This window comes from Emydura macquarii, unplaced genomic scaffold (genome assembly GCF_026122565.2).
Source record: "Emydura macquarii macquarii isolate MOO-44397 ecotype Brisbane River unplaced genomic scaffold, CSIRO-AGI_Emac_v2 contig_1363, whole genome shotgun sequence".
Classification (NCBI taxonomy): Eukaryota; Metazoa; Chordata; order Testudines; family Chelidae; genus Emydura; species Emydura macquarii.
In genome coordinates this window covers 935,375-950,573 of record NW_027131500.1, presented here as the reverse complement: position 1 = coordinate 950,573, position 15,199 = coordinate 935,375, and the positions used below count along the sequence as shown (strand labels likewise).

The window sequence follows — 15,199 nt, the reverse complement described above, 5'->3', positions numbered from 1 at the left end:
AGCAACCCATAATTAAACAGTGCTTTGTGCTAAAAAGTTTCCTAATTATCAGTAGGTAAAATCCATTAAAAAACAAAACAAAACCCAAAACCCCACAGTTCTAGCTAGTGCATTGCATATGGAAAAGAAATCTGGTCAGACTGGATTTTGTTATTTACGCACAAAAGAAAGGCCTCTTTAGTATTCAGAGTAAGTTGATAGTTAACTGTGAAACAATTATTTTGGATACTGTCGTTAAAAAATGTTCAGTCACACTGCATTTTTGTGACTATTTCTTCTTGGCTAGATCCACAATAATGGTATTTAAATTTAGTGATGCCTAGTACAGTACCACTTTAATCTCTGCTGGACAGTTTGAAAACTGGATCAAAATCATGGCTGACAATTTGACCAAAAACTCTTCTGAGAGACTTACATTTTGACCATTCACTTCCGAAATCCAATTTTTATGCCCTGGCACTGCAAAATGTCCGGGGCTATGCTTGTAGTTTGGTTGTATTTCAATGCCCTAATATGCAAGGGTCTGAGTCTCGTGCTTCCTGATTTGGCAGGGGCTGAAATGCTATCCTTGCAACATACTCAGACTCCGGCTGTAAGGAGAGCTTTGCAGTGATTGCTTCCAGTTTGTGACACAGCAATGTCATTGATGGATTTTGAAGACAACTTCATCTAGCCTTCCTTGACTGGACAGCATTGAGCTTTGAGGACAGGGGGAGTAAAGGGAAAATTGGAGGGGATCAAGAGCTACATGCTGCAAAAGGATGTTTGTTTCTAAACCCTCATTTGAAAGCCTCTTTTTGTGCAGCATGGTATCTCAATATATAGTAGGAATATTTCTACCATAAGGTGCAGTGGCTGAGTGATCAAGGTGCTTGACTACAATCCTGGAGGTTGTGGGTTCATGTTCACTTGAACTCACACTAAAAGGCCACCTCAGTTCACCCACCTGCAAAATGGATACATGATCCATAGGGTTAGAGAGATAAGGTGGGTGACATAATGTCTTTTACTGGACAACTTCTAACCATAGGGTTAGGGAAGTCACAGGCGGTTGGATGTCATGCTAGTTACGTTACTCCCTTGTGTACTGTTGGCTGTGGAAACAGACGCACCTTAAACAACATTAACCTGATGAGCCATCCGCGGCTTAGGGCAGATTGTGGGTTTTTTTAATGTTATCTACCACACTGGAACTCATGTTTACTGCACTCTGCAGGTAGCTGCCTTTTTCATATGAAGAAGAAACTGTGAAACTTTCACTGTGCTGCCGAGATGAGCTGAACTGGTTTGGAAACATCCAGGTCCCCCCAACAGAAGACTCAAGGGCAAGCTGAACATTTGGGTGCCCGATGACCCTTAGAAACAGAGCAAATGTTACACTCTATTTTCCCTTGTCCACTGAAAATGCTGTTGTGCCACTTTTGCATGTTTCTCAATGGTGCTGCATTTCTGAGGGATGGGGATGGTGCAGCATGTTTGCTGAAGCAACATCTCCTTCAGTCTCTCACTTCTGGGATATGCTGTGCTCAGATCTACATATTACTCTCAGTTGTTTAAAGTGTATGTTCAGATCAGTATCTTGAGAACTGAATCTCATTTCCAGCTACGTCCTATGGGGAGTGGGGGAAGTGGCAACACCCACCCACACACACACTTACTTACACAGTATATTCCTTGCAGACTGTAACTTTTAACTCACTGTGGTCATGAGACTCATTTGCATAACACTGATATAACAAGCTGCATAAGGTTTGCATGCAGCAGCACAGAGCTGAAAAGAAAGCAATCCCAAACTGGAAAAAAAACAAATGGCATACACAAGTTTCAGAGAAAATCTTTGAGACTGAGACTATCAGATCTGGAGGTTAAATACACTGTTGGCAGCTTGCCCACCATATTAAATACACTTAAGGGGATTTCAGTTATACTCTTATATATCTAATATCCACCCTACGGAATCAATCTGCTACTCTTAAAAAAGCACAACAAAACAATAACTTCCTACACAAAAAAGGCAGAGACATCTGTTTAGCAGGGATGGGAAGCTATAGCATTGTTCCAGTAAGAGTTACTCATTTTTAAAAAGCTTTCTATTATATGCTTTCTATATGCCAAGATCGAAATAAAGCAAGAAATACTAGTTCTCCCCCTTACTGAAAATGCCGATCTTACCACTTATTCTGAAATCTTTCCTATTGCTTTTCTCCATCAATTCCTGTTTCCCCCCACTAGTTTTTCAATCCAATGAAGCAGCTCTTTTTAATTACACAACCCCCGTATGTCAGTGTTGGCAGGCAAAGTATATCCAACAGCTGCTACATCCTTCCACTTCACAAAGATTTCACCTGCAAGGACTCTGCCGCTTTCATCCTGGCTCGCACTCTTCGCACTCTCTCTCCGTCTAGCACAACACCGCTCCTCCAGCCAGGAAAGCCAGCGAGCAGCTCCTTCGTAGACTCACTGCTGCTGCCACTGCTACTGTCTGGACCAGCCAAAAGAGGCTGCCCTGACAACAGCGTGGAAAGAAATGCTTCAGCATAGTAAAAACAAAACCCTTCAGTTTGACATCCTGGGACTGCTCAAGCAGTGACTAGTGGCAAGTCATCCAAACTGGGCTAATCACAATAAAATGCTTTCTACACTGTTCATTTACACATTGTGGAAACGCACGGTGGGTTTGTGATGTATTTCACTGGGATAGCAGCTAACTGGGTTATTACTGGAGCAAGTCTATTCATTGCAACATAGTACCCATGAAAACGGGGGGGAAAAAATAGGCACCTGAAGCTTATTTGTTAATGGCAAAAATTAGCAAACTTTGCAGGTTTAGAATGACAAGACAGACAGTAAATAAAATTATAGCATAACATCACAAATGGCAAGGAAAACAATGGAATCAGAAAGAAAAATTGCAGTTTTGACTATTTATAATTAAAACTAAAACGATGGGGGTGCCCAGTTATGTTTCCCGCAACACACAGTATTATATTCATGAGCCCTCTGATTATGCATGCTCTATTCCACATTATGTAAGACTACAAGAATGTGAAAAACCCCATTACCAACAATCAATTCATTGTCTGAGTTCTCTCTCTCTCTCACACACACACACGCTGGGCATTTCCTACCGTTCTAATTGCTGTTGGGATTCCAGATTCATCTACCGGGCCAATCCCTGCATAATGTGGTGCTCTAATGACTGTGACTTTCTTCTCTTCCTCAAAAGATCTACAGATGGGTATTGTACTGGGAGTGATGCTGCTACCAACAGACTGAGCATGCTGTGAGTATGCCTCTGTGGATTCTGTAAAGATAATGTGACAGAATGTTGTATAACGATATAATAATCATGCTTAGCACTTATTCCACACTTTACATTTTCAAAGTGCTGTACAAATATTAAAGGAAATGTAATAACCATGTCCATACACAATACCTCATAATACTACACATTAGCCTTAGTTGGGTTTAGCATGATTTCCGCTGCAAAATCTTCTATTCAAGGAGTTATGCATATGTGCATTATCTTATTAACTTCAGTGCTGAGTTCAAAATCTCTCAGATTAGAGAAACTTTTTATTTTTTTACTTACAACATTTGAAAACAAAATTTGCTTCGTTGCTTTTAAAGTCTTGGGGAGGGAAGAGAGACAAACACACAGACAAGCAAAAGTCTTAGTGAAGCTAGAGGAACAAACACTTTTTTTTATAAACTAAACTTGCCATTTTGCCATCCATATTATGAATTAGTGCTTTGAGGTAATGAGAATTCTTCTGCTCCCAGAAACATGGCATAGTTTAAAACAATTTCTATTATCAGCTTTACAACTCTAATGAATTATGAGGTCTATAATGTTTTTCACAGATACTTTTCATCTTCAAATTTATGTTAGTACATTTATTGAAATAGCTTGATATAAATAATATACCATGTGTGCATCAATAACTCTGCCTATGCCAGTAGCAGGCATCTCAATGAGCCACCTACATTAAATTCAGGTGAAAACTGGAGGCTGCTGTTGCTTTTTGGTGCTGAGGAAGATAATTTTGTAACTCTCCCACAACTCTTCTTTTAATTATTAAAATTAATACTAGCTACTACTACCTACCTCTAAATTTCACAGCAAGTCATTAACAAAAGACATAATGTTAAGATGCTTGCAGACATCATATGAAGCTTTGCACTGTCATATGGTGATGTGCTTACATGTAAGCTTGCATACAGAAAAAACATAACAAGAAAGATCCTCTAATCATTCAGCCAACAGATTTCAGTGGATAATTAGTGGGAAGTTATGACTATCTAAGCATGGTTTGCAACAGGGAATATTGTATTACCCACATGTTTCTGCTGCAGGATGGCTGAAGCTAGGCATAAAGTTAGATTTCTGGCACTGCTGGCAGAGACTATGATTTCCCTCCAGTGCAATAGGTGTTACAGTCTTTAATGTTTAACTAGAAGAGTTTTGATATAAGGCAACAGAGACTGTGAAGATTTGATGCTCCACATGTAGTGTGTGTAATGTAAAGTTTATTGGAAAGAATTTGGATTTAACAAAACTTTTTCAGTTGTTTAGTCTGAAAGCCTGTAAATAATCCAGTACTACACATACATGGTGAGATGCATCTGTGTGCGTCAAATGTCTGAATATCTGGGCTTTTTTTCAAATATGCATGATGCTAAATTTAGAAAACTTTTGAGTTCTGATCTTACTTTCCTTGCAGGCCCCAATCTGCTAGCATCAATGGCATTTTTGAGTGTACAAAGAATGTGAGATTTGGCCGTTGTTTCGTTGGTCTCAGAAACTCAGCACCACCCCGGAGTCAGAAATCTTGAGATAATGCTCCTAAATATCATGTTCAGAAAGGACAAGTTAGAATATCTGAAATATATTTAATAACACTCAGATCTTATTGGAAGAGAAGGTTAAAGGACTAGAGGCCCAAATGTCAACCCTGCGGTGCATTACAGAAAACAATGTCTTTCTCCATCAGGCACAGGCAGAGCGTAAGCAAGATTCAGAGGAGGCCGGGCAGGCGAAAATGAAGAACGGGGAAGGAAATTGGCAGCATGTGACCTCCCAAAGAAAGAGAACCCATATGCCCACCATGCAGATAGAAGTAAGGAATCGTTTTCATCCTCTCTGCACAAGTACTACGGCGGAGAATGATTTGGAGGACCCTTCAGAGGGAATGGATCAGAAGGAGACCCATTTGATCAGAAGGCAAGGGATGATTTCTCCTAGGGATGGGGGTTCCACGACCACCATTCCCAAGAGGAAGAGAAGGGTGATGGTGGTCGGGGACTCCCTCCTAAGGGGGACGGAGTCATCCATCTGCCGTCCGGACCGGGAAACTAGAGAAGTGTGCTGCTTGCCTGGAGCTAGGATTCGGGATGTGACGGAGAGACTGCCAAAACTTATCAAGTCCTCAGACCGCTACCCCTTCCTGCTTCTCCACGTGGGCACCAATGACACTGCCAAGAATGATCTTGAGCGGATCACTGCAGACTATGTGGCTCTGGGAAAAGAGATAAAGGAGTTTGAAGCGCAAGTGGTGTTCTCATCCATCCTCCCTGTTCAGGGAAAAGGCCCAGGTAGGGACCGTCGCATTGTGGAAGTAAATGCGTGGTTACGCAGGTGGTGTCGAAGAGAGGGCTTTGGATTCTTCGATCATGGGATGTTGTTTCAGGAAGAAGGACTACTAGGAAGAGACGGGATTCATCTAACGAAGACAGGGAAGAGTATCTTCGCAGACAGGCTGGCTAACTTAGTGAGGAGGGCTTTAAACTAGTTTCGACGGGGGACGGGGACCTAAGCCCGAAGGTTAGTGGGGAAGAGGGACACCGCAAGGAAGCAGAAGGAGGAGGGGGCAGCAGGGGAGGCCTCCCGATTCATACTGTGAAAGTAGGCCAGTCGGCTACTTATCTCAAGTGCCTGTACACAAATGCAAGAAGCCTGGGAAACAAGCAAGAGGAACTGGAAGTCCTGGCACAGTCAAGAAACTACGACATGATTGGAATAACTGAGACTTGGTGGAATAACTCTCACGATTGGAGCGCTGTCATGGATGGGTATAAACTGTTCAGGAAGGACAGGCAGGGGCGAAAGGGGGAGGAGTTGCACTGTATGTAAGAGAGCACTATGACTGCTCTGAGCTCCAGTATGAAACTGGAGATAAGTCAGTTGAGTGTCTCTGGGTTAAGCTTAGAAGCAAGAACAATAAGCGTGATGTCGTGGTGGGTGTCTGTTACAGACCACCAGACCAGGAGGATGAGGTAGATGAGGCTTTCTTTACTCAACTGGGGAAAGTTTCCAGTTCACAGGGCCTGATTCTCATGGGAGACTTCAATCACCCTGATATCTGCTGGAAGAGCAATACAGCAGAGCACAAACAATCCAGGAAGTTTTTGGAGAGTGTCGCTGACAATTTCCTGGTGCAAGTGCTGGAGCAACCAACTAGGGGCCGTGCTTCTCTTGACCTGCTGCTCACAAACAGGGAAGATTTGGTAGGGGAAGTAGAAGTGGGTGGCAACCTAGGCAGCAGTGACCATGAGATGGTCGAGTTCAGGATCCTGATGAAAGGAAGAAAGGGGAACAGCAGGATACGGACCATGGACTTCAGAAAAGCGGACTTTGATTCCCTCAGGGAACTGATGGGCAGGATTCCCTGGGAGGCTAATATGAGGGGGAAAGGAACCCAAGAGAGCTGGCTGTATTTTAAGGAGACCTTATTGAGGGCACAAGAGCAAACCATCCCGATGTGCAGAAAGAATAGCAAATATGGTAGGCGTCCAGCTTGGCTTAACAAAGAAGTCTTTGGCGAACTTAAACGCAAAAAAGAAGCTTACAAGAAGTGGAAGCTTGGTCAGATGACTAGGGAGGATTATATAAACACTGCTCGAACGTGCAGGAATGAAATGAGGAAGGCCAAAGCACAATTGGAGTTGCAGCTAGCAAGGGACGTGAAGGGGAACAAAAAGGGTTTCTACAGGCATGTTGCCAACAAGAGGAAGATTCGGGAAAGTGTAGGCCCCTTAAAGAAAGAGGGAGGCGACCTAGTGACGGAGGATGTGGAGAAAGCTGAGGTACTCAATGCCTTTTTTGCCTCTGTCTTCACAGACAAGATCAGCTCCCAGACTGCTGTACTGGGTGGCACAGAATGGGAAGGAGGCGAACATCCCGCAGTGCTGAAGGAACAGGTTCAAGACTATTTAGAAGGATTGGACATTCACAAGTCCATGGGGCCGGATGCAATGCACCCGAGGGTGCTGAGGGAGTTGGCTGAGGTGATTTCAGAGCCATTGGCTATTATCTTTGAAAGCTCATGGCAACAGGGGGAGGTCCCTGAGGACTGGAAAAAAGCAAATATAGTGCCCATCTTCAAAAAGGGAGGAAAGAGGATCCGGGGAACTACAGACCGGTCAGCCTCACCTCAATCCCTGGAAAGATCATGGAGCAGGTCCTTAAGGAATCCATTTTAAGGCACTTGGAAGAGAGGAAGGTGATCAGGAACAGTCAACACGGATTCACCAAGGGAAAGTCATGCCTGACCAACCTGATTGCTTTCTATGATGAGGTGACTGGCTCTGTGGATGTAGGGAAGGCGGTGGATGTGATATACCTTGACTTTAGCAAAGCTTTTGATACGGTTTCTCACAGTATTCTTATCAGCAAGTTAAAGAAGTATGGGTTGGATGAAAGGACTATAAAATGGATAGTGAACTGGCTAGAGCATAGGGCTCAACGAGTAGTGATCAATGGCTCCATGTCTAGCTGGCAACCGGTCACAAGCGGAGTTCCCCAGGGGTCGGTCCTGGGGCCGGTTTTGTTCAACATCTTTATTAATGATCTGGAGGATGGGGTAGATTGCACCCTCAGCAAGTTTGCGGACGACACTAAGCTGGGGGGAGTGGTAGATACCCTGCAAGGTAGGGATAGGATACAGAGTGACCTAAACAAACTGGAGGATTGGGCCAAAAGAAATCTAATGAGGTTCAACAAAGAAAAGTGCAGAGTCCTCCACTTAGGAAGAAAGAATCCCATGCACAGCTATAGACTGGGGACCGACGAGCTGGGCAGCAGCTCTGCAGAAAAGGACCTGGGGGTAACGGTGGATAAAAAGCTGGATATGAGTCAGCAGTGTGCCCTGGTTGGCAAGAAGGCCAATGGCATATTGGGCTGCATTAGGAGGGGCATTGCTAGCAGGTCACGGGAAGTGATTATTCCCCTCTATTCGGCATTGGTGAGGCCGCATTTAGAATATTGTGTCCAGTTTTGGGCCCCCCAATACAAAAAGGATGTGGACAAGTTGGAGAGAGTCCAGCGGAGGGCAACAAAAATGATTAGGGGGCTGGAGCACAGGACTTATGAGGAGAGGCTGAGGAAACTGGGCTTGTTTAGTCTGCAAAAGAGAAGAGTGAGGGGGGATTTGATAGCGGCCTTTAACTACCTGAAAGGGGGTTCTAGGGAGGATGGGGCTAGGCTGTTCTCGGTGGTGGCAGATGACAGAACAAGGAGCAACGGTCTCAAGTTGCAGGGAGGGAGGTCTAGGTTGGACATTAGGAAAAAGTTTTTTACTAGGAGGGTGGTGAAGCACTGGAATGGGTTACCTAGGGAGGTGGTGGAATCTCCATCCTTAGAGGTTTTTAAGCTGCGGCTTGACAAAGCCCTGGTTGGGATGATATAGCAGAGGTTAGTCCTGCTTTGAGCAGGGGGTTGGACTAGATGACCTCCTGAGGTCCCTTCCAACTCTAATATTCTATGATTCTATGATCTCTAAATTAGACGTTTGTTTTTTTAAATGAGCCTGTATTATTGTGTGTGCAAGTACACATGCTCAGTTTTTGCTCTTATCACTTGTACACAGATGATACAGCGCATATATACGATTCATATCGTGGGAAAGAACCATTTTGATCTTCTAGAATCTGACCTCCTGTGTAACACAGGAGCAAACTCATTGTGCATAGTCAAATGTTTTTGTGCATGTAGATTCTGAGTATGCAAATATTGGTGAGAAAACTGAAACACTCACGTGATTGTACATACAAAGATTAATGGAGAGACATTAAGTTTGGTTTTATATGTTCTTTTTTGAAAACAGAAATCATGTTAGACTAAGTTCCATGGGGCAGAAATCTTGTCCTTATGTGTTTGTAAAGTGAGATATATATATTTAGGACACTCTGTAAAGAATACATAAGAAATTTTAAATTGGCAATGCTTTAAGCTTTTAAAGTGTCAGGACCTCAACAACCTGTGAAATGACTTCCACTGAAGATAGTGCAAGTTGGGGGACCAGTAACTCAGCACCATGCAAAACTGAACCCTAATGCCTTAATGAGAGTAAGGGATACATAAGGGGATTTTGATCCACATTTAGGAATGTCTGAAAGTCATGCAGTTTTGATATATGATTTCACCTCTCAATATAACTAGTTGAATGATTGCAAGAGGTCATTCCGATGTGTAAAAGAATCTTAAAGTAATAAGACTTTGTAGTAAGGAATATTACTGTGTCTAACAATAAATTGTATTGTTGCTTGTAATTTTCCCAAGGTACATAATGCCTTCTTTATTTATGTGGAATGCTCTGTAACTGTTTGCAATCCTTGCCACACAAATCAGAACATGTTGCATAATATATAAAATAAACATTATGTGAAAGACTTACCCATCTTCCTGCCATGCTGCATGATAATGTTTGAATTGAGTGAAGTTGATGGACAATAAGCTGAAGAAGGGGAAAAAGGCCTTTGAAAGTGACTCATTGGACTGGTAGCAGTGCCAGAGTTCCCATTGACTGTTATCTGGGCCTAAGAGAAACAAAACAATATCCTATTAAAGTACACACAAGGCTCTCTGAATATCATCCCAAACAAAGGGTGATGTAATTCTGTCATCCACATGACAGTGCCTATTGGTCAGGTACTTAGCCACAACGGGATCAGTATTCACTGAAATACAAAACTCATCACAGGAGGAGTGCAATGTGCTCCTTATGAATCTCTGCATCCCCCTTTGTCCTTATAAAGGTCTGTGTATGAAGGATGCTGGAGTAGTGGGAAGGGGACAGAAGGACCATGGTCAAGGCAGCAGGATGAGCTGCACAAAAGCAGTGAAATTTACTCTCATCATGTGAGAAAGGCTGCCTTAGATCGCTGACTTTAAGGGACCTATTCTTCCTTTGTTCCACATACTTAGTTCCTGTTGACATTAATGGAACTGTGTGTGCAGATTGAAGGGGAAAGGACAGAGTGAGCTGAAACTTCTTTGAAAAGCGTCACCTGGCACATGGGCAACTGTGAGATGCTTGAGTGTACTGTATACTTTCGCAAAAAAAGGTGCATCAATGTGTCTTGTAAACAAAAAATGAGAAAGCATATAATAAGGGATTCTGTTGACATCACAAACCACTTGAGCTTTGCTCTCAGAGGGTTTCTCTAAGGCAATGCGTCCCTCCCCACCACCATGTGGCTTCAGATCTCCACAGCTGGGCTGCCACACCATATTTGGAGTGTTCTACAAAGATTATAGAGTGGAGAATCTGAGAATGTAAATCCATTTTTAATATCAAATCATTTAATTTCATTTTAAAAAAGGCAGCAAGCCTGCAATTGTTTTTGTCTCTTCTTTTTACAAGCAACTATTTTTAAAATTCTAAACAAAATTATGAGCATTGAAAACCTCCTTCACCTAGTTTTGTATAATGAAAGAGAACACTTAAAGCAGCATGGATTTGTTTTATACTGCTGTTGAAAGCTGTGGTTGTGAAATGTGAAGATAAGGGTATGAAACAGAAAAGCAAGGAATAGGAATCCTCAGTTTTAAAAAGAATGTACATTATTGCTAGACTCTTTATAAATGAAATGTGGTTCACTCCATCCCGTGGTATAAGAGTGATAGGGTTCACTCTCTCCTGTAGTTTAAGAAATGGGTCTGAGTAATTTTAGGGTTGATTTTATATCTCACACCCTCAACCCTCCTACTGATGTCAATAGGAATTTCAGTTGTGTAAGGAAAAAAAGATCTGGCTCCTAAGGATAGAATCATAGAATATTGGGGTTGGAAGGGACCTCAGGAGGTCGTCTAGTCCCACCCCTTGCTCAAAGCAGGACCAACCCCAACTAAATCATCTCAACCAAGGCTTTGTCAAGCCAGGCCTTAAAAACTTCTAAGGATGGAGATTCCACCACCTTCCTAGGTAACCCATTCCAGAGCTTCACCACCCTCCTAGTGAAAAAGTTGTTCCTAATATCCAACTTAGACCTCCCTCGCTGCAACTTGAGACCATACAAGTATATGTCATCAGAACTCTTGAATGTTTTTAGATCATTATATTTTATGGATATTTTTTAGAAGTGAATTGAGTAGGTAGTTGAAGTTCAGGTTGTGCCAATGTATCCATTAGAACTTGCCTGATCAGATTTGTTCCTGCTCTTTAGAAATGCAGGAACAAACATTTAAACAGATTTAAAAAAGAAAAAAGATTCATTTATTTATCGTAAATGTGTTTGCTTCTAAATCCTTTAATAAACAGTTACAATAATATAATTCAAATAAAGGTCTGATTTTCAGAATATCAAAATCCCAGTGCATGTGTGTGCATGCTTAATTTGAACTCACAACTATCACATTTATTCAGGTGTTTACACATGCCAATGTCCAGTAGAGTGTCTGCCCCTTTATTGTTAGTTGTCACGCCCCAACTGGCTGAGATGACTATTGTACATTCTAGAATCATGCACATGGCATTGCATTTTAAAAAGAACCTGAGTATGGCCACTGGGACATAGGCCTTTGTCACTTTATGGAACTGCTCTGTATCAAAAATGTCCATGGACCCAGCAAGTTGTAGCCCAACTCCTGACAGGACACTTGAGCAATAGCATTTCACACTGGTGCTTCAAGCCATGCACTGACTCTTGACAGGACTTCACATTCAGTTTCAGATGCTACAGCTGAGCTACTGTAGAGCTATCTTCCTCTACCTAATCCTCCAAAAATACTTCTAGCCATCGGAACAGAAGAGCTGGATGAGTCCAGGGAGACTATTTCAGCAGCTAGGGAAAGTATGTTTTCAGCTGAGGCCCATTGTTTGTGAGGCACCTTCCTCTTACCTAAAACCAGAGTGAGCCCAATCTCTCCTCTTGTAGAGCTAAATACAACTACCTCTTCGAGAAGGCCTGTTCCCAATAGCAGAAGGTAGGCACACACACACGCACACCTAAAAACACCTATGCCAGACACACTTCATTAAATTTTCTCCCTCTGATTGGAGGAATAGAATTAACAGATCATTTGTGGACTGGAAAAAACAATTCTTTTACATTTCTGTATTAGGCATCTAGGTTCTACAGTGATGGGCACTTTACAAATGCCTGTGACAGACAGTGAGATAAGACAGATTGGATAGAATGGGAACCTTACCTAGATAGACAGACATCAGGAATTACTGGGCATGACAGACATAAAAATGACATTCTTTTTCCTTTGTCACCAAGGAAGGAGGTTGCCTTGCTAATAGGAAACATCAAATCAGCAAGGCTATGGGTATTGTGCAAGCTCTCTGGAATCTCTCTTCTGTGGCATCAACACCACATATCAACTCGGACTAAGATGCGTATTTATCAAGCAGCAGTGGCCCTGTCCTTTTGTATAGCTTTGAAACCTGGGCCACTGCAGAGATGTAAATGGGCCAGCTGGACTTTTTTTTACATGAAACAGCAACGATGAATTGAAGACATATGGTGGTTTCATCACATTATGAATGAGAATGTCAGGCTTTGGACCAACCAGCCTCCAATGTCTTCCTAAGTGACTCAACGCCAGCTCAGGTGGCTTGGCCATCTGCTCTCTATGTCGGAGTCCATACACCAGCTTTATGGGTATGATCCAGCAAAAGCTGGAAGGAGAAGACATTGTGGATGGCCTTGCACATGCTGGCGGGATGGCGTGGCTTCCATCCTTGCCTGTCTCAGCCTTAATATAGAGCAGGCTGCAATACAGGCAGGAGACCAGGTTTTCTGAAATGGGTGATCGAAACCATACACTCCAAAACCAGGAGAATGAATGAATAAATTCTTGTTCTTTAGTGCTAGAAATCTTACAGAAGAGTAATATCTGCTTTATATCCCTCAGCTAGAACTACTTCTTAGTGATTAATGGAATTTCCCTTTCAGCAAACACAATGTGAATACTACCTTTGCTAATGGGTTTGAGTGTCTGATGTATCTTATACCCAGGAGAGGGTTTGTTTTTTTAAAAGCTAGCTCAGAGAATTTGCCCTGCCCTCAGAATCACTGAATAACCAATGACACTTTTTCTGATGATATAATGCTTGTAATTTAGGACCCAGTCCTGAGAGGTATTATGTGCCCTCATCTCCCATTTAAGTCCAGTTTTTTGTATGCTGTCTGGTAAATTTTAGATGATTTTGTTCTAAGTATTTTTCTTTTTAGAAGGGTGAAAAATGCAGAGAAAACAACCAATTTTTCACCAAAATACAGAGGTAGCTGGAGCCTGCTAGAATTCCATATTCCGAATTATCTCAGAGTTATGCCTTTTCTCACTCCCTCCCGATTCACTCTTTTCCCCATTATACTACACTTGTGCTCCCCTTGTGGAAGAGCTTTTTACTTCTGTTGACTGGGAGCCAAACTGCCTAGGTGCACCAACCTCCCAACCAGCTGAGAGGCAGAAGGCTGATCTTCTCTTCAGCCCTCAGCCAGGCACCTGCATTAGACTCTTGGCTTCAGGAGGAGCAGCTGCCTTCAATTCCCACCCAGAACAGCTGAGAAGAAGCCAGGTGGGACTGGACCTACCTGCTGACTGTCAGAGGCAGCCAGCAAAGGGAGAAAAGGCTTGATTACAGAGTTCTGAGCAGCTGGAGAGGTGTTGTGTAGAAGTGTTGCGACCAACTCCAGCATCCAGGACATTGGGTAGGACTGAAAATACTCAGGATCAATTCCCCAAACCTGGGGCAGTCCCAGCTAAACTGGGCTTTTAGCAGCTATGGTAAGATACAGTGCTAACTCTTATACATGTCACTTAAGATTTCTTTTGTTTTCATATTTGAAAACTACACAAACAAAAAATATTCTATTAAAAGAACTTTATAAAGTTATCTCTATAATAGGATAAAACTTGAGAGAAAATTTGCAAAGCCGTTTACTTTGCCAGTAATTTTCTGAATTTCTTTTACTACAATTCCAAATACATGCACTCAAATAAGAGCTTTGCTTTACAACTCATCTCTTGTTTCAGCTTTCACAAATACCTAAATCAGTGACTAAAGCAATAGTTGTAATTTAACATTGTGTTTGCTGCAAGTTCATATAATTGGAGAAGACAGGCTGTATGTGAGAGATGGTCCATATTTAAATAAAATTATCTTTGATAATGGATTAGCAAAATTGGCAAAGAATAGGCATTGAAAAGCAGACACCCATCTGGCCTCATGCTAACGAGGACGACTGTGGCTAAGGGTAGATGTGGCTGCCAGATCATGGATCTCCGTTAGAGGAGATTGCTCAGAAAAGAAGAGGTGGGTAGGGCTAGCAAAATCAGATTATGATAATTTCAACATACCACAAATATTGTTAAAAAAGAACAAATACAATTGTTTGCTTTAAATGCACACTTAAATAATGTAGGTGCCTGTCATGCCCTTGAGTTGAATGGTTAAAGCCTGTGCTGATGCTGTTTTATCTATGTGTATTTATTTTATATTGAATGTCTAATGTTTGCTTACAAGTAGGAGACAGTGCACAGATTTAGTTCCAATGTCTTGAAATTCTTATGGGTGGGAATTATTGGTTTTACTTGACATGCCCATAATTTTGTCACATAATATAACATATTCAGTACATTGAACCCAGATTCTTCAAGTGATTATTTGCAACTCTGGGGTAGAATCATTCCTAAAAAGATGTATTATTTTCATTTTAAAATTACATTTATATTATCAAGTAAAAATTTGCTGTTGTTTCCACATGTAAATGATAAAACACAAAACTTTGGTCAAAGTTATAAATATGGCAATGTTGTGAGCCAGCAGAGCTTTGGTCTCAGCTTATTATCATGTCACCAGAGAACCCCACGAAGAATATTTATAGTTTTGTAATTCAGTGACCTGCTATTTAATTGAAATATGGGGCCAATTCTGACTCACCTTAATTATACATGCAGTACCCTTGA

At 42.0% G+C, this 15,199-nt stretch overlaps 1 protein-coding gene across 28 annotated transcripts in view; it reads right to left on the bottom strand.

Moving 5' to 3' along the window:
• The window catches only part of SORBS2 (sorbin and SH3 domain containing 2), a 400,789-nt gene that overhangs the window by 82,652 nt on the left and 302,938 nt on the right, over positions 1-15,199 (bottom strand). For all 28 annotated transcript variants that reach the window (XR_010920450.1, XM_067551608.1, XM_067551605.1 and 25 more), the window contains 2 exons: positions 9,675-9,816; positions 3,129-3,304 (listed from right to left, as the gene is read on the bottom strand). Coding sequence is in view for 27 of the 28 variants with exons in the window: in XM_067551608.1 (XP_067407709.1) it covers positions 3,129-3,304; positions 9,675-9,816 (318 nt within the window). In the remaining variant the exon portion in view is untranslated. The remainder of the gene's footprint in view (positions 1-3,128; positions 3,305-9,674; positions 9,817-15,199) is intronic.